General features: G+C 49.3%; 1 protein-coding gene and 1 long non-coding RNA gene across 2 annotated transcripts; both read left to right on the plus strand.

The window, feature by feature from the left end:
- The first annotated feature begins 777 nt into the window (after window positions 1-777).
- Window positions 778-4,576, plus strand: LOC123651391. The gene is made up of 2 exons (XR_006740068.1): window positions 778-1,928; window positions 1,962-4,576. It is a non-coding gene; the product is annotated as an uncharacterized LOC123651391 (long non-coding RNA).
- A 5,399-nt stretch (window positions 4,577-9,975) lies between these two features.
- LOC118705707 (HLA class I histocompatibility antigen, alpha chain G-like) lies at window positions 9,976-12,614 on the plus strand. The gene is made up of 5 exons (XM_036414744.2): window positions 9,976-10,119; window positions 10,497-10,766; window positions 11,000-11,275; window positions 11,860-12,135; window positions 12,255-12,614. The coding sequence occupies exons 1-5, from the start codon at window positions 10,047-10,049 to the stop codon at window positions 12,494-12,496; spliced, it is 1,137 nt and encodes a 378-aa protein (XP_036270637.1). The 5' UTR covers window positions 9,976-10,046; the 3' UTR covers window positions 12,497-12,614.
- Window positions 12,615-12,632: the final 18 nt, after the last annotated feature.

Consider the following 12,632-nt stretch of genomic DNA (forward strand, 5'->3'; position numbering starts at 1 on the left):
GAGAGCTGTGCCTGCCTCTTGGCTTAAGTCAACACACTGAGCGTCACCTGTGAGCAGATAGATTCTAAGTCAACGGTTCTCAACCTGTGGGTTGAGACCCCTTGGGGGTGGAACAATCTTCCACAGGGGTCACCTAAGACAATGGTAGGCAAACTGCGGCTCGAAAGCCACATGTGGCTCTTTGGCCCCTCTAGCAAAGGCCGACTTAGGAGTACCCTAATTAAATTACTAACAATGTGCCTCCCTATATAGTTTAAGTTTAAAAAATTTGGCTCTCAAAAGAAATTTCAATTGTTGCACTGTTGGTAGTAGGCTCTGTTGACTAATGAGTTTGCAGACCCCTGGCCTAAAACATCCTGCATATCAGATATTTACATTACTATTCATAACAGTAGCAGAATTACAGTTATGAAGTAGTAACAAAAATAATTTTATGGTTGGGGGTCACCACAATATGAGGAACTGTATTAAAGGGTTGCAGCATTAGGGAGGTTGGAGAACCACTGTTCTAAGTGAAGTCACGTTGGTCTATTGCTAACCTCTTCTCAACCTCCACTCTCACTCCCATAACATTTAAATCCTTAAATGATTTATCTAGTATCCACCCACAGATTAGAGATGTCATCCTTTAAGTGACTGAGATAAAGCAAACAAATTTAAAGAGAAAGAGCTTCGACAGCTGTATAGACACCTCTTTGCTACTATAAATATTTCGGACACAGGCACATGGTGTAATTCAAGTCCCTGCCACATTCCCTGTGCCATTTCCATGTTTTAAACTATCAGTGTTCCAACTATCAGTGATCCCTCATTGCTCCTGTATTGACAGTCTCTTGTGTGAGTTTCTCCCTATGAAGTAAGCCTGTCATTTGAAAGAATTCTTAGGGCAATGACTATAATTACAACCAAAGGTTGAGCTGGAAAGAGCAGTGATGTGACAGTTTCGTGATAGGAAGGGTGGAGAGAGGATGGAAGCTTATAATTTTCTGTGAGCTGTCTTGAAGTCTGACAGTAGCCCTCCCCTCGTGATGTAAATGTGCAGCAATGTGGAGATTCAGGAGAGAATAAGCGACAGACAGGCCTGCCAAGGCACTGTTGCTTTGACTACCAGTCAACAGGAAGAAAGCCTCACACAGTGCTGAATTCTCCACAGCATCTTTAAAAGGAATGGTCTAGAACAGTAGTTCCTAGCATTTTGGAACAAGTGGGCCTCTTTTGAATGTCAAAACTCTTCATTCCTCATATGAAATGACATGTTCTTTTTGAAGACATTATTTAAGGAAATACATAATAACAAGCAACTGCACATTTGTTACTTTGAAATACACTTTTTATTTCATTATCCACAACAACTTTTGTGGATACCTGAAAAATATGATGTATGCAGCCAACCAACAAAGCTTGGCCCTTATGTATTTAATGATGTTTGCAGCAGCCCATTAATTGTGATTTCCTCCTGCCCCTACTTCAAGGTCACAAACCTGGAATAGTATGTTCCTTCTATTCATTCATTAGTTTATTTAATTATATCTTTTCACTAAAAACAAAAAAAAAGTATTAGGAGCCTACTATATTCTGAGCATCATGCTAGAGGTTGAAAATATAAAATCAACAAACATCTGGTGTCTGCCCTCAAGGACTTTCAGTCCAATTAGGGACAGAGACATCAAAGGAGGATGTGGTCAGCTCTAAGGGGGAGAGGTATATCAGTCAGCTATTGCCACAGTGATGCTATACACTAAATTGCTCAAAGACACACTGGCTTAAACAGTCATCTGCAGGCTCACGGTCTGCAAGATGATGGCCAAATCCATGGCTGTGCTCAGCTGCAGGCTTTGAGCTCCAGGCTCCATGCTGCACATTGGGCTTGGGTTTGCTTCTCACAGCTCTCATCCTCCTTAGATCAGATTATGTTCCCATACATCAAGGTTGGGGATCAGATTATGTTCCCATACATCAAGGTTGGGGACCATCCCGCCCAAGGGCCAAAATTATTTGGTCTGACCCTGCTAAGGTATTAGGGGTGAGTACATTAAATGGTTGGCCAAATATAGCAGGCTGATTGTGTATGGCCCAAGAATGATGCTATTATACAAATACCCAAAGAGCCCTTGGCATAAAAAAAGTCCCCCATCTCTGTCATAGATAAAGGTCAGTCAAGAGACAGAGCACCTAATGGTGCAAAAATTGTTCAAGTCTTTGTTCTTGCTGCAGTCATTCAATGCCATTGACCAAAGCAAATAGCACGCCAAGCCCAGTGTCAATGGACAGGGGAGGTATACTCTGCCTTCCCATGAGGTAGCTGTGGATGCTACTACAGAAAAGTGAAGAACTGGCATTCCAAATTTAATTTGCCACATGACAGAACCTTCCATCTATATCCTGAGGGATAATTACAAGATTATCAAGTGGCTCTAAACATCTGAAATAAGGATCAGGAGAAATTAAGGACTGCTGGTGCACAGTATTTGGCTTAAAAGAAAGGAGGGATGGGAGTTGGGACTGTTGGGGGGCATCCATGCTCAGTGTCCATCATGGGATATACAGGGCCATTGGTGTGTGGAGATGGGCCAGAATCAGATGGATCCAGAGCTTTAACGAAAGGCCTCATCCTCCTGGTAGACCATGACAGGGCCCTTTTCAGTCAGTGTCTTCATTGTGGTGACAGTGACACTTCAAAGCAGAAAAGCAGGACTCACATTCTGGGCTGCCTTCTACAGTCACCCATCCTTCATGCTGCTGTCTACCGAGGACTGAGCCTGGGGTTTGTATTAGTTTCCTGTTGCCACGGTTACCAAATTACCTCCAACTTAAATGGCTTAAAAAACAACACGCATGTATTGTTTTACAGTTCTGGAGGTTAGAGTCTGAAATGAGTCTAAGCTAAAATCAAACTTGTACAGAGTGGCTACAGCATTGGGACAGGTTCAAGCTTTCGACTAATGGTAGGGCAAGGTCTTCTGGTCATAAAGCCACCTGTAAGTCCCAGCTTGGAAGACAAAGCCCTCCCAGCACATTATAGCCAAAGGCTATAGTTGTGAGCTTGACCTTATGGTATGAACCTGTGGTCTCAGGTGACTAAGTGATATAGGCTGCAGGGGGTGCAGCTAGAGCTGCCAAAACAAAGCTTGATAGAGTTCAGGTGCATGTAATTGAGTAGATTCTAAACCTGCACGAACGTTGCAAACATCTTGACCATGCTCTTACTCTGCTGCATAAAATCTGTCTATAAAATAAAGATTCTGCTTGCAGGTTGTGGCACGGTCTCTCCATCTGAGAATAGTGTCCCACCTACCCCAGCTTTATTCTCCTGTGTTCTTCTTTAATCCTTCACCCCTGGCCATGCTAAGCATGGCTCACACACCTATTCTGGAGACTCTAGAACAGATCTGTGTCCTTGCCTTTACCAGCTGCTTGGGCCTACCTGCATTCCATTGGGTTTTCGTTCCTTCCTCTGTCTTCAGGGCAGCAGAGAGCATCTTCAAAATTTTCTCTGACCCTGAACTTCTGCCTCCCTCTTCCACATTCAAAGGACACTTGTACCCATACTGGGCTCACCCACACTGACCTTACTTTCAGGACAGGTAGTGAGCCACCCAAATTCCTCTTGCCAGGTAACATAGGCCTTAGCCTCCCTACCACGTGGCACTTGGGTGAGGCAAGTAGGAGGGCAAATTGAGCAATGCCTCCTATTGGTACAATACTTTATGACAGGCCGAACACTTTCATTTTTATGCTTTCACTTTTGAATGAGTAGATGGTAAGCAGACAACCATTCTGTAAGGGAATACACTGAAATCTGGAATGGCTAAATGGCCACATAGCATAATAGTTACTTGCTGCTTCTTCAGTTACCTCAGAGTACTCAGAATGTGTCCACATTGGTCCCTGTCTGACTCTATGGCAATTATTGGTCCCCCGTTTGCCTCACCACATCCAGGCAAGCATACAGTCCCTTATGCCCTGTGCCTCGGTGGTTAAGGATGGTGAAAGAAAATAATATGTTTAAGGAACTGTTTGGGTCCATCTTGTGTTGGGGATGCTATATGTGTAATTTATTCTTCCCCCTACTTGGAGATAAATAAACGTACCCCCAGGGTCACAAAGGTCACAGCCAAGGCCAAGGCTGGAATTCACACAGAGAGATCTGCTGACTCATGGCCAGGGCTCTTTCCCAACTTCCTATGGGCCAGAGATTTTCAAGCCTCATTTTCAAGCAGCAGCAGTGTGGGCTACATGGAGTTCAAACCGAGACCTGCAGAAGCAAGGGGCAGGTTCCATACCCTGGTTCCTGTTTGTTGCTTCACAATGATTGTGACTTTGCTGATGGAGAGAATGTCTAACACTAGGCGTTTCAGGAACAATCACTGTGGCCTCAGTGGATTCCCTGCATCTGTGGGCTGGCTTCCTTCAGGAAGAGGGCTGGGAGGAGGTGGCCTGCTTCCCTCTGTAATTGGAAACATGGATATTCGCATTAGCACAGGAAGAGCTGGGGCAGAGACACACATGTCCTATGTTCAGAAGGGAGCAGCTTTTCCCATTGAGTCTGTGGATAATTCCAGTTTTAAGACAGAACTTTGTAAGGAAAACCTCATAATTAATACATGTGTCCAACCATAGAGTGAACAACACCAAGAGTGAACCCTCGTTTAAACTGTGGACTTGGAGTGATGTGTCAGTGTGGGTTCACCAGTTGTGACAGTTGTACCCCTCTGGGGAAAGGTGTGTGTTCTTAATGGGAGATGGGAGAGGGTCATTAGCAAGTAGGGGTGGGGCATGTACATCTCCCTACTTTCCCCTCAATTTTTATGTGAACCTAAAATCTAAATTAAGTCTATATCTCTAAAGCTACTTGTGTTCTGCCAAATAAACTTGGATACACACAACCGTTTCAGTTTTTCAAAGACATACTGCATTTCTTTGAACTGCTTTCATTGTCTTTTTAAATTATAAATAACGAAGTAATTCAAACATTTTAAAAAGGGAAATAACATGGCACCCGTGAACCTAATGCCCACATTTAGCAAATATTTATATTAGACACTGTTCGTTTCAATGCTTTGCAGAAATAAGACATTACAGATGAAATCCGAGTTCCCTAGTCTCCCATTCTCTCACACTCTCCTAGAGGAAAATCACTGACCTGAAGATGGTGTGTCATCTCCCGATCCTTAATATCCATAAGACTTTTATCCAGTGTCACTTTGACTATTTTTGATGTTTATATAAATGGCATTATACAAGAAATATTCTTTGGAGATTATTTTTTCACTCTGTGTTTTGGTTTCAAGATGTATCCCCGTTAATATGTGTACATCCAGTTCAATCATTTTCATTGTTGTGTTGTATTTCATTGGCTGACTATCTTGCTCTTTGTCCCCTGTGAGAATGAATTTTTAAAATTTTACATTTAAAATAGTGTTGCAGTGAACACCCTTCCTTCAGTGCGTCTCCTCGTTGCTGTGGGCTGGCGTGGCCTGGGCCCTGCTCCTCACACTGGGGACAGCGCACTCCTTCCGGCCCAGGCCCCGGTGAGGGCAGAAACCGAGAACAGCATCTGGAAACTGTGCAAGCAGCTCAGCCGAGTCCTTTATGTCCATTGGGTCAGAGAATGTAAACTACTCAGGCTTTTCATTTAGGTCTGTCTTTATATTTTTTGTTTCATTCAGTTTTATTGTATTTTATAAAAATATTGAGCCTCAACAGGTTGGAATTTAAAACACACACATAAAAGGTTGGATTTTATTGTAGACAGTGTGAGAATCTCTGTACAGTTTCTACTTCAAAGTGGCATTTCTGTGTTGACGGTCAGGTGTCTCTTTGGCTCCACAAGCTATTACCCAGTCGCACTTCTGATGGTCAAGTCCATGTCCCACCCCATCTGCAGCGCAAGGGCTTCCTTTTCGTCATCGTCACATTATTAGACTTTACCTCTTCGCCCCTCAATAGCTCCGAAATATTTGCTTTTAATCACCATTCTCTGCTTGATAGTCATTTGTTAGGTTCCTAGTTCTTAAATCCACCGTCACAAGGTGGGTTTTCTCAGTCTGCAGTTGTGGGTGAAATATGCCTCTAGCCATCCAGCTGTAGAAGGTAAAGAGTTGTTTCAGGCATCACTGGTTTGGTGAGGAGGAAGAGCCCAGGACAGCCAGTGCTGACTCGATGGAGGACAAGACAAGCAGGCTGTCACAAATTAAGGCACAGGCAGTTCTTCAGGGTTGCGTGTTTTCCCTAATATTTCAGTTTTGGGACCATCGTTTCTGAATTGCCTGTTTGCATCTTCTTCCCATTTTTTCTAAGTAAAATTACATAGTAGTAATTCCCTCTTTGAAGGTGTTCTGCAACCTGAACACCACTAGAGGGCAGAGCAGACCACATCACTTTTCAAGCACCAGAGATGAGGTTGAAAGAAAGTTGTAAGGCCTACATGCTGGGCAGACCTGTACACTTAGCTTTCTCTCCACCCCCCATGACTTCATCCCACTGTGTGCTGGAGTGCTACATGCTAACACAGGGTTCTCCATCCTGGCTGCACCCTCCCTGGGGGAGCTTCTGAAAAACACAAATGACCAGCCCCACCACCCCTCCTTCATTCTGGTTTCATGTTTGAAAATGCTCTTAAATCTGATGTGAATTCAGGGTGGAAGCCTTTGTATTAACTGTTATGGGTCCTGGTCATATTTCATAGAGGAAACAAAAAATTCCCTTTAGAATATGGGCATCACTACTTTCTTCTCATGAGCCCCAGGAATGATTGAAAATTCTAGGTAGCTTTTCCTTCCATCTTCAGCGTTCTGTAGGTACTACCTGTCATCACAAATAAAATGACCTTAAAATAAAAATGAAGGGGGTTGGGGATGCTGCACAATATTTATTTTTACTGTTCTCCTGAGTCACCTTTTCATTCCTAGAGCTCCCCCTCAGCCGGACATCAGTCAGGTCCTCCCTCAGGATGCTCTGTGACTGCTCTGCCCTCCCCTTGGGGTCCCAGCCTCACCTCTGAACAGCAGGGGGAGATGCTCAGCCTCCCAAGCTCCCTCTGGCTTCATCCTGGCCTGTGGGAGGCAGCGCAGCTGTGCTTTCTTCTAGGGAACCTGTGGGGACAGCAACTGGGAATTCTTCATCTTAGAGCATCTGCAGACTTTCTTTTGCTCCCAGTTACCTCCTCTCATTATCAGGCTGACACATTACTTGCTTTTGTCCTGTTACTCAGTCTTTCAAATAACTTTCCCCTGAGATGGGTAACTTGGTATGTCAACTTGCCTGGGCCATGGGACGCCCAAGTAATCTGGTGAAATGTTATTTCTGGGTGTCAGTGAGGATGTTTCCAGGAAGGTAAGCATTTGGCTTGGTGGACTGAGCAAAGCAGATTGCCCTGTCTGGGTGGGTGGGCACCATCCAACCCGCTGAGAGCCTGAATAGAGCAGAAAGGCCAAGGAAGGTTGAATTCCATTCTCTCTCTCTCTCTCTCTCTCTCTCTCTCTCTCTCTCTCTCTCTCTCTCTCTCTCTCTCTTGTTCTTTCTCCTTCTCTGATTGATACATTTCCCATGAGGACACAGTGTGAGAGGAGGATAGAGATAGAGGTGATGGTGAAGATGGGGATCTGGCTGGGCCACACCTCTCCAATACTCAGCAATCCCTCCCTCCAGTGTGCTGAATGATGGGCTCATGGCAAGGGACCGGTCCCGTAACTGTCACTCCAAAGTGCCTTGTTCTGTGCAGCAGGATGTGCTACATTGACTTAAACCAGGGCCCAAGACGGCTGCTGCCCATTAAAGTTGTCCTCTTCTGGCAAGAAACCTGCATCAAGCAAGAGCTCTGGCAGAGCCCTACTGAGCCTTTCCTCTCTGGGAGCCTCTGCAGCTGAAAGGCAGAGCGGCTGCTGCTCTGGCACGTCTCTGCCACTAGAGGGCGGGGCAGAGCCACAGCTCAAGGGCTAGATGTTGGGAGCTCCCTGTTGGGGCAGCTGCAGCAGTGAGGGACTGGAGCCCCTCATGGAACAGGCACAGAACAAAGGATCCAGCCAGAAAGGTGTTAGGGTTTGGCCAGCGATGTGGTCTGTGGAAGAATTCACCAATGAGAGAAGAGAGAGAGGCCGAGAGGAAATTTAGTTTACTTTCCAAGGGAGGAAAGGGCCTGTAATAAAGGATTTCCTGCTCTTACTGAGCAGAGGCCTTTTGCTAAGCCACAGTGAAGGGAGAGGACTTCTTCTGAGGATGAGCAGATATCTGGAGGTTGTCTTGAAAAGTTACATTTCCTTTGCTTCCCAGGAGACAGTCTGGCAGATGTCCTAAGGGGGTGTCTCATCAGTATTTCCCCCCAAGCCTCCACAGCTTATAGCAAAGGTTATGAAGAGTTCAAGTGAGGCTTGTTTGAAGGGGACAGGGGGAGGGAATTTTCTAACTTGAGACTCCTTGGTGCTGATTGTCTCTGAGTTGTGAGAACAGTAGGTACGAGGAGGCAGTGGGAGAATGTAGCCTGGAGAGTAGCTTATCTTGGTCCTGCTGAGCTGTTGGAATCAGAGGAGCTAAACACTTGGGGTTTAATTACCAGGTGCCATCTCATAAGTTGTGGAAGGCCACTGCAGAGAGAAAGAAAGGCCTTTTTCCTGTCCTCACAGCAGGTGCCTATGCAATTTCACCAGGAGAAGAGTAGAAACTAAAGGGAACAGGTGACGTTTGCTTTGAACAACTTTGAGTAATGAGGCTTCCTGCATGAACATAACAGCAGGATCCAGTAGAGATGAGGCGAGAAGGGAATTTGAGGTCATTTATAAAAGTGATTTCCCTCACTGGGCACATGGAACATGTCCACATGAAGGATATAAAGTTACCTGCTCAGGGTTATGCTGACCTTCTTGGGTCCCATGAAACACTATCTACATTTCAAAGCCATTTCAAACATCTAAATATTTATTAGCTGTGTGACCTTAAGCACCTTACTCAATATCCCTGTGCTTCAGTTTCCTTGTCTGGAAAGTGGGTATAATAATAGTAAAACCAATGTTTATAAAATAATAATAATAATAATAATAATAATAATAATGTGTCCCAATAAAATGTGCACACGGCTTACATGTGAGTAATTCATACAGATGGGCAGTGCAGGAGCGCTGGTGGAGGGCACTCTGACCCCACTGAGCACTGCCACTGTGAGGAGGCTCCTGCTCCTGCTGGAATGCACAGGAGCACACCGCTCCCTGGGCTCCATGTAGGGAGGGGGTGGGGGACTCACAGGGACAGACTCAGGGCTGGAGAACGCAGATCGTTCACAATGCAACAGTCCCCACTCACACACTTCCTGTGTGGGAAGGAGAATTGGGAGCTTTGTAACTCTGATGGCAGGGCTATTTGGACACTTCTCATAGGAAACTTCTGAAGTCACTCATTTTACAGATTAGTTTCCTGATATTCAGGGTTCGGAAGACTGAGGCCCCTCACCTCCACTCCACACCCCCACCCTTGTCCTTCACTGGTCTTTTCAGGCCCAAGCCCTCCAGGATTACAGAGGAAACCCTGTCCCTCCCTCCTTTCACAGGGAGCTCACTCTCTGGCATCAAGTTCCCAGGGTGAGCTTTCCTCTAGAAGTGTCCAGGGCAGAGGTGAGGGTGGGAGGCAGAGTCCATTTCAGGGAGAGGGGTTCCAGGAGGAGAGGGGAGGAAAGGGCTGGTCCCAGCCTGGGGAGTCTCCCTGGTTCTCACACAGCCCCTGGGCAGGACTGAGGGAGACTGTGTGACAGGAGGTCTCTGTGCAGGGGCGAAGGGTCAGGGCAAAGTCCCAGGTCCCAGGCCTGGTCTCAGGGTCACAGCCCCAGGGCGGAGACTGAAGCAGGAAGCTCAGAGTTGGGGAGTCCCCACCTCCCTGCAGTCTCACTTCTCCCTCTCACAACCTGTGTGTGGTCCTTCCTCATAGATACTGATAACGCATCCCCAGTTCTCACTCCCATTGGGTGGCAGGTGCTAGAGAAGCCAATCAGGATCGCCTCCACCCCAAGTTATAAGTCTAATGGGCTTCACGAGGACTTACATACTCCGCAGACCTGGAGGATGCTGCTCATGGCATCGCCAGCCCTCCTCCTGCTGGGCTGGGGGGCCCTGGCCCTGACCGAGACCTGGGCGGGTGAGTGCGGGGTCCAGAGGGAATGGCCTCTGGGGAGGAGGAGCGAGGGGACCCGGCGGGGGAGCAGGACCCTGAAAAGGGCTTCTCCATGGCCCACACACATCCCACCCCATTCTGACCCCTCTCTTCTCTGTCCCACTGCCCCCGTTTCCTCTGGGGAGGAGGAACTGGGGAACCCGGCGAGGGAGCAGGACCAGGGACAGGGCGTCTCCACCTCCCATCCCCCACACCCACCCCGTCCTAGCCCCTCTCTTCTCTGTCCCGCTGCCCCTGTTTCCCCTCCGAGCCCCTTCCCCTCTCCTGTCCCTCCCACCCGGACCCCGAACCCGCGCCAGGAGGAGGGTCGCGGGTGTCAGCCCCTCCGCTCCGGCCCCCAGGCCCCCACTCGCTGAGATTTTTCCAAACCGCCGTGTCCCGGCCCAGCCGAGGGGAGCCCCGGTACCTGGATGTCAGCTACCTGGACGACACGGAGTTCGAGCGGTTCGACAGCGACTCGGAGAGTCGGAGGGCGGAGCCGCGGGCGCGCTGGATGGAGCGGGAGGAGCCGGGCTATTGGGACCTGAGCACCCAGAACGCCAAGAGAGACGCACAGGCTTCCCGAGTGAACCTGCACAACCTGCGCCGCTACTACAACCAGAGCCAGGACGGTGAGCCAACGGGTCCGGGTGGTCCCGGCCCCCATCCCCACGGACCGCCGGGTGTCGCCCCAAGTGTCCCAGTGAGAGTTTCACCCCAACCCCCTCCCCCACCCCCGACCCCCATACACACACCCGGAGGAGCCCTGGGACTTGGACCCGGTTTTACTTTCAGTTTCTGTTTAATCCCCGCGGGTGGGGCGGGAGCGGGTTCAGTGGGTAACACTGACCTCGGGGCGGGTCAGGGTCTCACACCTTCCAGCAGATGATCGGCTGTGAAATGGGGCCGGACGGGCGCCTCCTCCGCGGTTATTACCAGTCCGCCTACGATGGCACCGACTACATCGCCCTGAACGAGGACCTGCGCTCCTGGACTGCAGCTGACACCTCGGCTCAGATCACCAGGCGCAAGTGGGAGGCTGCAGGTGTAGCTGAGGAATGGAGACACTTCCTGCATGAGGACTGCCTGGAGTGGCTGAGCAGATTCCTGGAGAAAGGGAAGGAGGTGCTGCAGCGCACAGGTACCAGGGCCCAGGGGCCTCCCTCCTCTCCCCTGGGGCTGGGGCTCCACAAGGAGACAGGACACAGGGTCAGTGTCAGAACACCCCTCCTTTGGGCCAGGAGACTGAGTCCGCTGGCTTTTCAGATCCAGGGACGCCCACCCTTCTCTCAGGGACACTTTGGGTGCAGTCTCTCAGAGACAATTACAGGGGAGGCCAAGCCTGAAATAACTGATCAGGGTTCCCATTAGCCTGCAGTGGCTCTAAAACACATGGGGACTTGCTCTCTCAGGCCCTGTTCCCTCCCTCACCCAGTGGATTTGAGGTCTGACCGCGACTTCTCTGAGTCATTTGCCCTCCACCCAGGACAGGACCAGAAATCCAATTCTCCCCCTGAGGCCTGTCTCCCACCCTGGGCTGTGTCCCTCTGACTAGAACTTTCTAAAGACTAGAAATCATCCCCAGATGCTTTGTCCAGGCTGATGGCTGCTTGTGTGCTCCCTCGCCCACCCCAGGTGTCCTGTCCACTCTCATGGTCACATGAGCGCTGCTGGAGAGTCCCCTGACCATGCCAAGTTCCTGAGTTTCCTCACCCTTCTCCTCAGACCCTCCAAAGGTACACGTGGCCCACCACCCCATCTCTGACCGCGAGGTCACCCTGAGGTGCTGGGCCCGGGGCTTCTACCCTGCGGACATCGGCCTGACCTGGCAGCGTGATGGGGAGGAGCAGACCCAGGACATGGAGCTTGTGGAGACCAGGCCTTCGGGAGATGGGACCTTCCAGAAGTGGGCGTCCCTGGTGGTGCTCTCTGGAGAGGAGCAGAGATACACGTGCCATGTGGAGCATGAGGGGTTGCCCCAGCCCCTGACTCTGAGATGGGGTGAGGTGGGGTGTGGGCACAAAGCTTGGTCTCATGGAAGCAGGGGCCTGAGGAGGACTTTAGTGGGGTCGGGGCTGAGGCCTGGGGGTCAGGGCCCTCACCTCCCTTTCCCTTCCAAGAGCCGTCTTCTTCGGGCATCATCCCCCTAGTGGATTTTATTGTGAGCCTGGTCATCTTTGAAGCTGTGATCACTGGAGCTGTGATGTGGACGAGGTGGAAGCTCTCAGGTAAGGAAGGGGTGGGGGCTGAGTGTCCTGTCTCACTGAGGGTTGCAAGCCCAGGTAGAAGTGTGTTTTGCTTCATTAATGGCAAGTACCATCCCCACACGTGTGGTTGCCCAGTGTGGGGCCCTATTTGCTGACACTCACTCTTCAGTAAGACACGGGTGAATATGAGGAACACATTCATCACCTTTATGATTCTAGTGAGGAGGCCTGGTTCCCAGCACTCCCAGCTCAGAGTGCAAGGTCCCTGCTGAGGACAGACCTCAAGTAGGA

The sequence above is a fragment of the Pipistrellus kuhlii genome, unplaced genomic scaffold, assembly GCF_014108245.1.
Source record: "Pipistrellus kuhlii isolate mPipKuh1 unplaced genomic scaffold, mPipKuh1.p scaffold_m20_p_5, whole genome shotgun sequence".
NCBI classification, from domain to species: Eukaryota; Metazoa; Chordata; class Mammalia; order Chiroptera; family Vespertilionidae; genus Pipistrellus; species Pipistrellus kuhlii.